This window comes from Taudactylus pleione, unplaced genomic scaffold, assembly GCF_031769625.1.
Source record: "Taudactylus pleione unplaced genomic scaffold, aTauple2 ptg000073l, whole genome shotgun sequence".
Taxonomy (NCBI): Eukaryota; Metazoa; Chordata; class Amphibia; order Anura; family Myobatrachidae; genus Taudactylus; species Taudactylus pleione.
In genome coordinates, this window is record NW_028284475.1 from 1,648,908 (window position 1) to 1,664,067 (window position 15,160).

The 15,160-nt window shown below is 49.9% G+C and overlaps 1 protein-coding gene across 3 annotated transcripts in view; it reads left to right on the forward strand.

The window, feature by feature from the left end:
• Positions 1-15,160, forward strand: part of ARHGEF2 (Rho/Rac guanine nucleotide exchange factor 2) — a 174,993-nt gene that overhangs the window by 140,426 nt on the left and 19,407 nt on the right. For all 3 annotated transcript variants that reach the window (XM_088467547.1, XM_088467548.1, XM_088467549.1), the window contains one exon: positions 3,047-3,209. In XM_088467547.1, coding sequence (XP_088323673.1) covers positions 3,047-3,209 — 163 coding nt within the window. The remainder of the gene's footprint in view (positions 1-3,046; positions 3,210-15,160) is intronic.

Here is a 15,160-nt window from a genome sequence, read left to right on the forward strand (position 1 = left end):
AGTTCTGTATTTCACCTAGTATCAGCCAAGACCGTGTCCTTCTGTAAGATGCAATGAAGCACTTCTCGGGAAATCCACAGATAAAGTCACACGGGGTCAGAATAACAGGGCGGATAAACAACATCTGCGTCACAGTCTTCTCACTAATCCGGTTATATAGTTCAGTAAATTTACTGACGGTGGGCAACCATGGTGGGTAACACTAGTCCGTAAGTCTTTTGCTTTCATGGTGTACCTGGATCGAGAGCTACGATAAAATGGCAGCTGTGAGTTAACTTGGCTCAGAAGCACCCATAATAATTCACAGCGGGCAATCTGCTTTGATCGATCCAATTAAACAATAAAAGCAAATGGCTTTTTTCTCTTGGGAAGCATTTATATTAGTGGACTTTTCTTCTTGGGCCCCAAAGCTAATTAAAAGAAAATTGTTACCATTATTAGCGACTATTATAACTCTAGGAAAAACACTGATTTTACAGTATTGGCTATTGAAAAGAGGGCCTGATTCACACCCGCTCGCAAGCGGGTCGATGGTCGGCCAGTGCGCAAGCGCGCCATGCACAATGCGCGTACGCGAGCCCCGGAGCGAGTGAGAACTTCACTGGCTCCGGGGCTCGCTACAAAACGGGGCGGCTGTCGATGTTGATCGACAGCTCGCTCCGTTTTGTAGGCGGGGAGGGAGGGGGTGGCTGGACAAACGGAGGCGTTCACAAAGGAACGCCTCCCGTTTGTGGGCGGCCCTACTGACAGTGACAGTAGTGAACTTCCTGCTCTATTACAGCAGGAAGTTCACTCGCCCTTGTGGGAGCCGAGACCCTACCACAGGTCTTGTTGCAAGCCCGATGGTCGCGATAATCGCGACCATCGCCAGGCCGCTCGCAAAAGCTGTGCGAGTGGCCTGGAGGCGTTTAATAAAAAAACAAAAAAAAAACGCCCTGGTTCAGAGCGAGCGCCTCTGATCAGACCCAGGGTCCCTTCTTTAGAAATGTTAAAATTTTAATTACTGAATATAATACATTTTGATAGACGCACTGCTCTGTTTGATATTGAAAGGGGAGTCAAGATCTTTATTGCAAAATGGGAAAGAACCTTAGACTTAGTACCTACTATAACATCTGATAGTATTATGAAAGTTTTTGACAATACCACTTGGTCTTTGTTGAGACGAATATCTTGATGGCTAAAATCGGTGCATAATGTATCACATTGTAGGATTTTACTCACTGAAGAATAGGTGACGGAATACATTAACCATCGTAAGTTTTTGACTATTGTAAGATGATTCATTTTATTTTCAAAATATTTGTTTGTTTAACTTTATTTTATATTTAATTAAATTTTTATTTCTATTTTATATCTATTTTATTAACCCCGAGCTATTAGCACTCACTACTATAAATATGGTTTATATATTTGTTCTTTTGGGGGGTATGTTTTGGACTCCCTACCTTACCCCTTTCACCATGAAAAGTAAAAAAGACAAAATTCAGGTATTCAATATTTTGCAAAATGAATGTATTTTTTCAAATCTGTATGTTTTTTTATGATGCAAGATATACATTCGTAGTAACATTTCTTATATGTATGTAATTTTCTGGATAAAATAAAAAGATGTTTTAAAAAAAAAAAAAAAAAAGAAAAAGGCTTCAGGCCTAGTTTTATACACCAGGGTTGATGCCGTCAGTAAATTTACTAAACTATTTAAATGTTTTTAGCCATCAAAACTAGTGATCAATGTACTTTCGCAGCATAACGGAAAAACGTTTATACGTAATTAAGAGAAATATTAATGACGAATGTGGAACGTAACAAAGGATGGCCTGTGTGTGATTCACCTTCCTCCCAATGTGTTATCAAACACCCCCCACCGAGTGTTTGGCTGGGGGTGGGGGAAATTCCAAAGGACATGGTGACAAGTTCTTGTAACTGAGTATTATGAGTCTTCAGGGATTACTGAGGGTCTCATCTCAGCAAACGCAGGTTTATTAGGCGTGAAATCACCTTGTGTTCTCCTGTGGGGAAATCCGTGTGACTGCCATGTCTCCCAGGCCTCGGCCTACAACAGGAGCCAGTTTAATCCCCGCACCATGTTACCACGTCGGCCGTGTCTAAGCTCAGGAACCTGAGACAATGACCCGTACAGTGGGGCCTCCAACCATATTCCGCCTAGCAGATGCTTTTCCAACGCACCGCGTCACACTGCAATTGAATCTTGATTGTGCAGCTGCAGCCACATTGGCCGATCGCATTGCACCCATAGGGGGGGTCAGCTACAGACCTTCCACTGTGGAGCAGTTTTCAACTTGGTCGTTTCATGCTGCAAGTGGGTGGAGCCTATTTGTTCAGCGCATACAGGCGTGCTGAAACGGTGAGCGCAGCGGCTGTCCCGTCACTGGCGAAGCGTTCGCTTAACTCTTGCATTCCCAGCAACAGTGAATTTTCTACGATTACCCCGGCCCTTCCCTCTCTAGGCTAAAGAGTGTTAGATGCTCATTAAGTCACTGACAATGGCACCTCTCCCGTCTCCTCTGCAGCGATGATCAGATATAGGGAGGCTCCTGGCACCGTTGATGGTTGTCATGGTTATGTGTAGAGAACTAGTCGGGATACAGATATATTCCAGGAATCTCTCTTGCTGGTGTATAATGCAGCATTTACCCAGCGATGCAGCCTCAGCCAGGATTCCGCAGCACCTCCATAAACGGCCCTGCCCGGGGGGACCCTGCACCCCGCAGGCTCCAGACCATGAGCTGGAGGGCAAAGCGGCTGAATGAGCGTGCCACGGCCGGGCCGGTGGGTTAATGGAAGGTCGGGGACACCCAGAAACTGTAAATCCCCACAGGACACTATTCTGACCTCTCTGCTGTGGTGGTGGCGGCAACTGCGATGCTATAGCGGAGGTTGTGTGATGAAATAGGAGCGGGCAGCAGGCGGTAGTGGATTTCGGTGCCGTCTAGTTGTACGGGATGGGTGGGACCATCTGTGCCAGGTTGGCGGTACAAGGTGAGCATTCGTTACTGACCTCTTCTGTCTTCTCCCCATACAGAATAAAGAGAAGGAGAAGATGAAGGAGAGAGAGAAGGATGGCAAGGATAAGGACACCCGGTACACTAACGGGCACCTGTTCACCACCATCACGGTGTCTGGCACAACTATGTGCTTCGTGTGTAGCAAGAGTATCACCGCTAAGGAGGCGCTCATCTGTCCCAGTAAGTATGTGACCCTACCACTGCCTGCTTATAATCCAACAACTGTGTCACGTTACCTTTCTGTACATGCGGGCACTGCCACGTGGGCACCACTGGCCTGGACAGGGAGCTGAATGAGGCATAGTGCCCCTTAGAAGGGCTTGTGTGTGTGTACAATGTTTCTTTGCGGGCTGTGTGCTGCAGATGCCAGTCTCTGAGGTAAATGTTGTGGTGATTAAACGATCTGTGTGGGTGTAGGACATACGTGTGGGTGTGTAGGGAGAGAGACTGTACATTTGTGTGTTTAGGACATACGTCTGCGTGTGTAGGGAAAGAGGCTGTACATTTGTGTGTTTAGGACATACGTGTGGGTGTGTAGGGAGAGAGGCTGTACATTTGTGTGTTTAGGACATACGTGTGCGTGTGTAGGGAGAGAGACTGTACATTTGTGTGTTTAGGACATACGTGTGCGTGTGTAGGGAGAGAGGCTGTACATTTGTGTGTTTAGGACATACGTGTGGGTGTGTAGGGAGAGAGGCTGTACATTTGTGTGTTTAGGACATACGTGTGTAGGGAGAGAGGCTGTACATTTGTGTGTTTAGGACATACATGTGTGTGTAGGGAGAGAGGCTGTACATTTGTGTGTTTAGGACATACATGTGCGTGTGTAGGGAGAGAGGCTGTACATTTGTGTGTTTAGGACATACGTGTGCGTGTGTAGGGAGAGAGACTGTACATTTGTGTGTTTAGGACATGCGTGTGTAGGGAGAGAGGCTGTACATTTGTGTGTTTAGGACATACCTGTGGGTGTGTAGGGAGAGAGGTTGCACATTGTGTGTTTAGGACATACGTGTGTGTGTGTGTAGGGAGAGAGGCTGTACATTTGTGTGTTTAGGACATACGTGTGCGTGTGTAGGGAGAGAGACTGTACATTTGTGTGTTTAGGACATGCGTGTGTAGGGAGAGAGGCTGTACATTTGTGTGTTTAGGACATACGTGTGCGTGTGTAGGGAGAGAGGTTGCACATTGTGTGTTTAGGACATACGTGTGTGTGTGTGTAGGGAGAGAGGCTGTACATTTGTGTGTTTAGGACATACGTGTGCGTGTGTGTAGGGAGAGAGGCTGTACATTTGTGTGTTTAGGACATGCGTGTGTAGGGAGAGAGGCTGTACCTTTGTGTGTTTAGGACATGCGTGTGTAGGGAGAGAGGCTGTACATTTGTGTGTTTAGGACATACGTGTGTGTGTGTGTAGGGAGAGAGGCTGTACATTTGTGTGTTTAGGACATACGTGTGTGTGTGTAGGGAGAGAGGCTGTACATTTGTGTGTTTAGGACATACATGTGCGTGTGTAGGGAGAGAGGCTGTACATTTGTGTGTTTAGGACATACGTGTGCGTGTGTAGGGAGAGAGGCTGTACATTTGTGTGTTTAGGACATGCGTGTATAGGGAGAGAGGCTGTACATTTGTGTGTTTAGGACATACGTGTGTGTGTGTGTAGGGAGAGAGGCTGTACATTTGTGTGTTTAGGACATACGTGTGTGTGTGTGTAGGGAGAGAGGCTGTACATTTGTGTTTAGGACATACGTGTGCGTGTGTGTAGGGAGAGAGGCTGTACATTTGTGTGTTTAGGACATACGTGTGCGTGTGTAGGGAGAGAGGCTGTACATTTGTGTGTTTAGGACATGCGTGTGTAGGGAGAGAGGCTGTACCTTTGTGTGTTTAGGACATGCATGTGTAGGGAGAGAGGCTGTACATTTGTGTGTTTAGGACATACGTGTGTGTGTGTGTAGGGAGAGAGGCTGTACATTTGTGTGTTTAGGACATACGTGTGTGTGTGTAGGGAGAGAGGCTGTACATTTGTGTGTTTAGGACATACATGTGCGTGTGTAGGGAGAGAGGCTGTACATTTGTGTGTTTAGGACATACGTGTGCGTGTGTAGGGAGAGAGGCTGTACATTTGTGTGTTTAGGACATGCGTGTATAGGGAGAGAGGCTGTACATTTGTGTGTTTAGGACATACGTGTGTGTGTGTGTAGGGAGAGAGGCTGTACATTTGTGTGTTTAGGACATACGTGTGTGTGTGTGTAGGGAGAGAGGTTGCACATTGTGTGTTTAGGACATACGTGTGTGTGTGTGTAGGGAGAGAGGCTGTACATTTGTGTGTTTAGGACATACGTGTGCGTGTGTAGGGAGAGAGACTGTACATTTGTGTGTTTAGGACATGCGTGTGTAGGGAGAGAGGCTGTACATTTGTGTGTTTAGGACATACGTGTGCGTGTGTAGGGAGAGAGGTTGCACATTGTGTGTTTAGGACATACGTGTGTGTGTGTGTGTAGGGAGAGAGGCTGTACATTTGTGTGTTTAGGACATACGTGTGCGTGTGCAGGGAGAGAGGCTGTACATTTGTGTGTTTAGGACATACGTGTGCGTGTGTAGGGAGAGAGGCTGTACATTTGTGTGTTTAGGACATGCGTGTGTAGGGAGAGAGGCTGTACATTTGTGTGTTTAGGACATACGTGTGGGTGTGTACGGAGAGAGGTTGTACATTTGTGTGTTTAGGACATACGTGTGCGTGTGTAGGGAGAGAGGCTGTACATTTGTGTGTTTAGGACATACATGTGCGTGTGTAAATGGATAACACATCTAGGGCTGCAATCTGCGGTGCAATGCCCACCATTAAGACTATGGGGTCTATTCATGTAGTTCTACTGTATCACTGCTGTATATATCGCATCATTTAGATGTATAATGATGTTAACTAGAAATTCAGGTACCGGCCATGTGAAATGCTGAAGTGACCCAACATAACACACATTTTGTCCAGGAAGGGTCCCGGTCACACGGGGAGGAGGGGGCATACATTTTAAATTTTTTTTCTCTGCCACTCTCTCCCTGGGAGACCACTGATTGGCCACAGTCAGAGAAGGGGGCGGGATAACAGGGAGGAGGCGGGGAGATGGGGGTATTGTCTGCTTCCCCCTCCCTCGCCAGCCTCTTACCGCCATCCTGAGAAATTGGCAAAGCTGAGCTCTCCGTGCTTCTATGATCCAATTGCTCTTCCCATACTAGTGTACGAGGCGGCCATCCTGACACGGGCCTGGGGCACCGCTGGGGCAATGTCACATTTCTCCACAGGGAGGTGAATGGGACGAAGCAGTAAAACGCTGTTATCACCGATGAAGGGCTCCTCACTGCTCCATGAACAGACCCCCATGTTACGTGCGTGTGTGTGTGTATATGTGTGTATATATATATGTGTGTGTGTGTGTATATATGTGTGTGTGTGTATATATATATGTGTATATGTGTGTGTGTGTGTATATGTGTGTGTGTGTGATTACATATTTATTTATTTTTAATTGCCTGAGTGCCATAAATAATTGCATTTAAATATCTCTGCCACTTGCTGGGTCTTGTTTTAAACTGTTGGTAAATGGTTCTTTGACGGGTCCTTTGCTTGTAATAGATCAGCTTACACGTTCCATCTGTCTGCTGTCACCTGATATGGGCCCACAGCTGGCTATAGGGCTGCAGCTGGTCTTAGTGCTAGACATCCTCCCGCAGCCCAGGCCCTTACTGGGAGATGCCCCGTAAGTCTCCTTACGGTTAATGGGCTTCAGGCGTAAGTATCCTGCGGCACCACTGTGCCTTTAATGTCTATTTAGGATCCAAAGGCCGATAAGTCAATACGTCCCAAAAACAGACATGCTGGAACCTATAGTTCCACAAGTTCCGGAGAGGTGAGGGAACCTCTGATGTCCAGACATTGGCACTGGCTGACGGGTCGGTGCTACCGGTATGGGTATTGTTACCATCAGTGAAGCTACACAGAGCGCCAGGCTACAAGGAGACACTTGGACCTATCTAGGTGCCACGGTGTGTGAGAGCATGTTCTGTGGTGTGAGCACGTGTGTAATACATCCTCCTCGCCATGCCCAGGATACATTACTGTTACATATGGCGGCTGACCTTCTCTATGACTGCTGCTATAGTTTATCTGTACACACAGTATGTATAGTACATAACTAGTCATTGCTATTACACATCTGTATGACCCGTCAGCAGTAGATTGTAAGCTCTGTGGACTATAGTTGAGACCTTGTTCTGACAACCCGCCTCTGGCCTGGATAAGAAATAATAAAGTAACTGGTTCCTAAACTCCCCAGACTCCGATAAATCTGTGTGTATCCTAAAACACAAACTATGAGTAGTTCTGCTCACCTCCCCCCGATCCTACTCCTGTGCCCAGCACCCCCAGTCTTACTCTCCATGTACCTCATCGCTCAGGACCCTCTAAAGTCACCCCACGTTTTCCTATCTTCACCCCCCCCCCCCTCCCACCATCCCAGAACAAACACGTTTTAATCGTCTAACTAGCCACGACTTCCTTGCACGACCCATTAAGCCAGCGTTTGATCTGTTCAACTAAAAGGGCCGGATTTATAAGAGGCAGCCAAACGCACGTTCAGTTACCCATCACGTGTATTTTTGCTGAGGTTTACAAGGTAAACATTGGGTTGAGTTTCGGCTCTCATTGCTCTGTATATACCCGAACAATGATAAAAGCTTTTTCATTTGAAACGAAATCCTCGAGCTATTTGTCAGGCAGATAACTCCAGCTGCTGATAGCCTTCCTGCATCGCCCTTCATCCATCCGCTGGTCCAGAAACAGACCTCCAAATTATTAGGCAGATTGGAAAAACTAAAGAAATAGATAACCTAGCGCTCACTCGTTGGGGTATACCCAAGGCAGGAGAAAATTGCAAATGGAGGTACCCCGTAAAAAGCGCCAAAAGGAACTTGTAATGAATGTATAACAAAACTCGTTATGCAATGGGATGCTGGATAATGTTTTCACTGCTTAAATGTTGAAGGTAAAGTGCATACACAAATAGATAATAAAATCAAAACGAAGACTGTACATATTAATCCAATCACATAGAAATGTACAACGCTAAAATGAGAATAGTGAACCTCTAATAGGTTCACAGGGTGGCGCTTAGTCCCGCACGGAGGCGAGTAACACAGGGGGGGTTCAGAACCACAAAGAACCAATCACTGTTGTGGCGAGTACTGAACAACACCTATTAGAGAGTGGCGGCCCACAACTCTAATAGGGTAATGAGTGTAAGGTATTAGGTTTTGTGGTCGTGCACGTAATCGCAGCGTCTCTGTAGGGGTCGTCCTATTTCAGCTGGCCGACATCGGTGTTGTTAAACGGATGGGACTGCCTTGCAGGGCCGGTATCAAACTCTGGACTTGCTTATGGCAGTCGGGGTATGTAGGTATCAGTGTGCAGCCCCTTGTTGAGGGGGCGATAACACTGACCTTAACCGCCGAAACTGCTGCGGCAGTCTTGGAGGGGACGTCTCTGGCGAAAAGCCTTGCCGGGCCAATCGTCAGGTACTCTCTCCTATGGAGTCTTACCTGTGTCCGATGCGGGCGTCCCAAACCACGTCTCTATCCGTCTTCACAGTGCGTGCCGACTGCACGCTACTGTCTCTGCCGGGATTCTCCTTTCCTGGTGACTTCCGGGTTCTCTTGTCTTCGATCACGTGATCGCGCCTCAGATGCTGGTAGTTGCCACGGGTTGGTCTTTCACTTGCCAGTTGTATAGGAGGAATTCCACCTCTCGTTTCACTGCAACAATGTGCTAAGTGTGAGTGGAACAATCACTGTGCTCCTACACGTATCAGCCTTACAGCCTTCATCAGGGAGTATGTAATGTCCATCTTAGGTGTGGGCAATATATGCCCCAAAGTGTGATGTCACTTCGGAGTGATTGTTCCTAGATTCTAATCAATCATAGCCCCTCCTGTTTTCCTCTGAGTACTTGGTAATTGGTTATAGGAATGTCAATCAAAGTCTCTGGCACAGATCAACGGAGTAATAAATATTCATAATTATAATATTTAAATGGGAACCGAAAAATGGAATAGATATGAACATAATGGTCAGAGTAAATAGATAAATAAAAGTGAAAAATAACAAAAACAGCAACCATAGACATGTATAAATAAAATTAAATGAAATAAAATAAAAATAGAAATACTAATACTAATAAAAATATAATAAAAAATAAAAAAACAATTACGTGCATGACCACAAAACTTATTACCTTACACTCATTACCCTATTAGAGTTGTGGGCCGCCACTCTCTAATAGGTGTTGTTCAGTACTCGCCACAACAGTGATTGGTTCTTTGTGGTTCTGAACCCCCCCTGTGGTACTCGCCTCCGTGCGGGACTAAGCGCCACCCTGTGAACCTATTAGAGGTTCACTATTCTCATTTTAGCGTTGTACATTTCTATGTGATTGGATTAATATGTACAGTCTTCGTTTTGATTTTATTATCTATTTGTGTATGCACTTTACCTTCAACATTTAAGCAGTGAAAACATTATCCAGCATCCCATTGCATAACGAGTTTTGTTATACATTCATTACAAGTTCCTTTTGGCGCTTTTTGCAATATTCTGTCTTCACTCAGATTGGAAAAACTCACCTACGGTAACACACCAGCTGGTTCTGAAGTATTGGTCAGCAGAGGCCTAGAGGCTGATCAGAAGAGCTTACACTCTAGTGGGATATATGACATGGAACCACGAGTGCCGGTGGGAAGGATTTGCGGTTGAGCTGTCTATTAGTGGCCGGACAGGGCTATGGAAATAGTTTGGGGCGTCTAGTGCAGCCAGGAGCCCCTGGTCACTCTAAGAAGAAGAAGACAGAAGCCCCTGCTAGGATCTCCTACCCTTACGTCATGTAGCCGTCTCCACCTGCGTGCGCCTCCGCTGAGAACAGCTGCACGGCCAGCACACTTAATAGGATCCTTGTGTTCCCAGAGACAACATCTGTGTTAGGACTCAGCTGCAGTCAAGTGCTAATCCCCCTCTCTGTACAGACACGCCAACACCAGCTCCCCCTCCGCAGGACAGACCGCATTCTGGGCCCTTTATATCCCCCTCTCTGTACAGACACGCCAACACCAGCTCCCCCTCCGCAAGACAGACCACATTCTGGGCCCTTTATATCCCCCCCTCTGTACAGACACTCCAACACCAGCTCCCACATCGCAGGACAGACCGCATTCTGGGTCCTTTATATCCACGTCTCTGTACAGACACGCCAACACCAGCTCCCCCTCCGCAGGACAGACCGCATTCTGGGCCCTTTATATCCCCCTCTCTGTACAGACACGCCAACACCAGCTCCCACATCGCAGGACAGACCGCATTCTGGGCCCTTTATATCCCCCTCTCTGTACAGACACGCCAACACCAGCTCCCCCTCCGCAGGACAGACCGCATTCTGGGCCCTTTATATCCCCCTCTCTGTACAGACACGCCAACACCAGCTCCCACATCGCAGGACAGACTGCATTCTGGGCCCTTTATATCCCCCTCTCTGTACAGACACGCCAACACCAGCTCCCCCTCCGCAGGACAGACCGCATTCTGGGCCCTTTATCTCCCCCCTCTCTGTACAGACACGCCAACACCAGCTCCCCCTCCGCAAGACAGACCACATTCTGGGCCCTTTATATCCCCCCCTCTGTACAGACACTCCAACACCAGCTCCCACATCGCAGGACAGACCGCATTCTGGGTCCTTTATATCCACGTCTCTGTACAGACACGCCAACACCAGCTCCCCCTTCGCAGGACAGACCGCATTCTGGGCCCTTTATATCCCCTTGTCTGTACAGACACGCCAACACCAGCTCCCACATCGCAGGACAGACCGCATTCTGGGTACTTTATATCCCCCTCTCTGTACAGACATGCCAACACCAGCTCCCCCTCCGCAGGACAGACCGCATTCTGGGCCCTTTATATCCCCGTCTCTGTACAGGCATGCCAACACCAGCTCCCACATCGCAGGACAGACCGCATTCTGGGTCCTTTATATCCCCGTCTCTGTACAGGCACGCCAACACCAGCTCCCACATCGCAGGACAGACCGCATTCTGGGTCCTTTATGTCCCCGTCTCTGTACAGACACGCCAACACCAGCTCCCACATCGCAGGACAGACCACATTCTGGGCCCTTTATCTCCCCCTCTCTGTACAGACACGCCAACACCAGCTCCCACATCGCAGGACAGACCGCATTCTGGGCCCTTTATCTCCCCGTCTCTGTACAGACACGCCAACACCAGCTCCCACATCGCAGGACAGACCGCATTCTGGGTACTTTATATCCCCCTCTCTGTACAGACATGCCAACACCAGCTCCCCCTCCGCAGGACAGACCGCATTCTGGGCCCTTTATATCCCCGTCTCTGTACAGGCATGCCAACACCAGCTCCCACATCGCAGGACAGACCGCATTCTGGGTCCTTTATATCCCCGTCTCTGTACAGGCACGCCAACACCAGCTCCCACATCGCAGGACAGACCGCATTCTGGGTCCTTTATGTCCCCGTCTCTGTACAGACACGCCAACACCAGCTCCCACATCGCAGGACAGACCACATTCTGGGCCCTTTATCTCCCCCTCTCTGTACAGACACGCCAACACCAGCTCCCACATCGCAGGACAGACCGCATTCTGGGCCCTTTATCTCCCCGTCTCTGTACAGACACGCCAACACCAGCTCCCACATCGCAGGACAGACCGCATTCTGGGTCCTTTATGTCCCCGTCTCTGTACAGACACGCCAACACCAGCTCCCACATCGCAGGACAGACCGCATTCTGGGCCCTATATATCCCCGTCTCTGTACAGACACGCCAACACCAGCTCCCACATCGCAGGACAGACCGCATTCTGGGTACTTTATATCCCCCTCTCTGTACAGACACGCCAACACCAGAACCCACATCGCAGGACAGACCGCATTCTGGGTCCTTTATATCCCCGTCTCTGTACAGACACGCCAACACCAGCTCCCACATCGCAGGACAGACCGCATTCTGGGCCCTTTATATCCCGTCTCTGTACAGACACGCCAACACCAGCTCCCACATCGCAGGACAGACCGCATTCTGGGCCCTTTATATCCCCGTCTCTGTACAGACACGCCAACACCAGCTCCCCCTCCGCAGGACAGACCGCATTCTGGGCCCTTTATATCCCCCTCTCTGTACAGACACGCCAACACCAGCTCCCCCTCCGCAGGACAGACCGCATTCTGGGTCCTTTATATCCCCGTCTCTGTACAGACACGCCAACACCAGCTCCCACATCGCAGGACAGACCGCATTCTGGGCCCTTTATATCCCGTCTCTGTACAGACACGCCAACACCAGCTCCCCCTCCGCAGGACAGACCGCATTCTGGGCCCTTTATATCCCCCTCTCTGTACAGACACGCCAACACCAGCTCCCCCTCCGCAGGACAGACCGCATTCTGGGCCCTTTATCTCCCCCTCTCTGTACAGACACGCCAACACCAGCTCCCACATCGCAGGACAGACCGCATTCTGGGTCCTTTATATCTCCGTCTCTGTACAGACACGCCAACACCAGCTCCCACATCGCAGGACAGACCGCATTCTGGGTCCTTTATATCCCCCTCTCTGTACAGACACGCCAACACCAGCTCCCCCTCCGCAGGACAGACCGCATTCTGGGCCCTTTATATCCCCCTCTCTGTACAGACACGCCAACACCAGCTCCCCCTCCGCAGGACAGACCGCATTCTGGGTCCTTTATATCTCCGTCTCTGTACAGACACGCCAACACCAGCTCCCACATCGCAGGACAGACCGCATTCTGGGTCCTTTATATCCCCGTCTCTGTACAGACACGCCAACACCAGATCCTACATCGCAGGACAGACCGCATTCTGGGCCCTTTATATCCCCGTCTCTGTACAGACACGCCAACACCAGCTCCCACAAAACAGGACAGACCGCATTCTGGGTCCTTTATATCCACGTCTCTGTACAGACACGCCAACACCAGCTCCCACATCGCAGGACAGACCGCATTCTGGGCCCTTTATATCCCCCTCTCTGTACAGACACGCCAACACCAGCTCCCACATCGCAGGACAGACCGCATTCTGGGCCCTTTATATCCCCCTCTCTGTACAGACACGCCAACACCAGCTCCCACATCGCAGGACAGACCGCATTCTGGGTCCTTTATATCCACGTCTCTGTACAGACACGCCAACACCAGCTCCCACATCGCAGGACAGACCGCATTCTGGGCCCTTTATATCCCCCTCTCTGTACAGACACGCCAACACCAGATCCTACATCGCAGGACAGACCGCATTCTGGGCCCTTTATATCCCCGTCTCTGTACAGACACGCCAACACCAGCTCCCACAAAACAGGACAGACCGCATTCTGGGTCCTTTATATCCAGGTCTCTGTACAGACACGCCAACACCAGCTCCCACATCGCAGGACAGACCGCATTCTGGGCCCTTTATATCCCCCTCTCTGTACAGACACGCCAACACCAGCTCCCACATCGCAGGACAGACCGCATTCTGGGTCCTTTATATCCCCGTCTCTGTACAGACACGCCAACACCAGCTCCCACATCGCAGGACAGACCGCATTCTGGGCCCTTTATATCCCCCTCTCTGTACAGACACGCCAACACCAGCTCCCACATCGCAGGACAGACCGCATTCTGGGCCCTTTATATCCCCTCTCTGTACAGACACGCCAACACCAGCTCCCACATTGCAGGACAGACCGCATTCTGGGCCCTTTATATCCCCGTCTCTGTACAGACACGCCAACACCAGCTCCCACATCGCAGGACAGACCGCATTCTGGGCCCTTTATATCCCCCTCTCTGTACAGACACGCCAACACCAGCTCCCACATCGCAGGACAGACCGCATTCTGGGCCCTTTATATCCCCCTCTCTGTACAGACACGCCAACACCAGCTCCCACATCGCAGGACAGACCGCATTCTGGGTCCTTTATATCCCCCTCTCTGTACAGACACGCCAACACCAGCTCCCCCTCCGCAGGACAGACCGCATTCTGGGCCCTTTATCTCCCCCTCTCTGTACAGACACGCCAACACCAGCTCCCACATCGCAGGACAGACCGCATTCTGGGTCCTTTATATCTCCGTCTCTGTACAGACACGCCAACACCAGCTCCCACATCGCAGGACAGACCGCATTCTGGGTCCTTTATATCCCCGTCTCTGTACAGACACGCCAACACCAGCTCCCACATCGCAGGACAGACCGCATTCTGGGTCCTTTATATCCCCGTCTCTGTACAGACACGCCAACACCAGCTCCCACATCGCAGGACAGACCGCATTCTGGTCCCTTTATATCCCCCTCTCTGTACAGACACGCCAACACCAGCTCCCACATCGCAGGACAGACCGCATTCTGGGCCCTTTATATCCCCCTCTCTGTACAGACACGCCAACACCAGCTCCCACATCGCAGGACAGACCGCATTCTGGGCCCTTTATCTCCCCGTCTCTGTACAGACACGCCAACACCAGCTCCCACATCGCAGGACAGACCGCATTCTGGGCCCTTTATATCCCCGTCTCTGTACAGACACGCCAACACCAGCTCCCACATCGCAGGACAGACCGCATTCTGGGCCCTTTATATCCCCCTCTCTGTACAGACACGCCAACACCAGCTCCCACATCGCAGGACAGACCGCATTCTGGGCCCTTTATCTCCCCGTCTCTGTACAGACACGCCAACACCAGCTCCCACATCGCAGGACAGACCGCATTCTGGGCCCTTTATATCCCCGTCTCTGTACAGACACGCCAACACCAGCCGCATTCTGGGCCCTTTATATCCCTGTCCTATTGGTTCATGGGTCGCCTTGCGTTCAGGTTGCTTTCTGCATTTGATTACGTGTTCGGATGCGAGTTTTCCGGCCCCCTACACCCCTTTATCTCATCTCGGTGACCCTGCTATCTAATAGGAGATCCCATTCTCGCCCTGCATGGCCTCTAGAACTCCAGCAATGCCGCCATGTTACTGTGCATCGCGTGTGTGAGGATGCGTATAT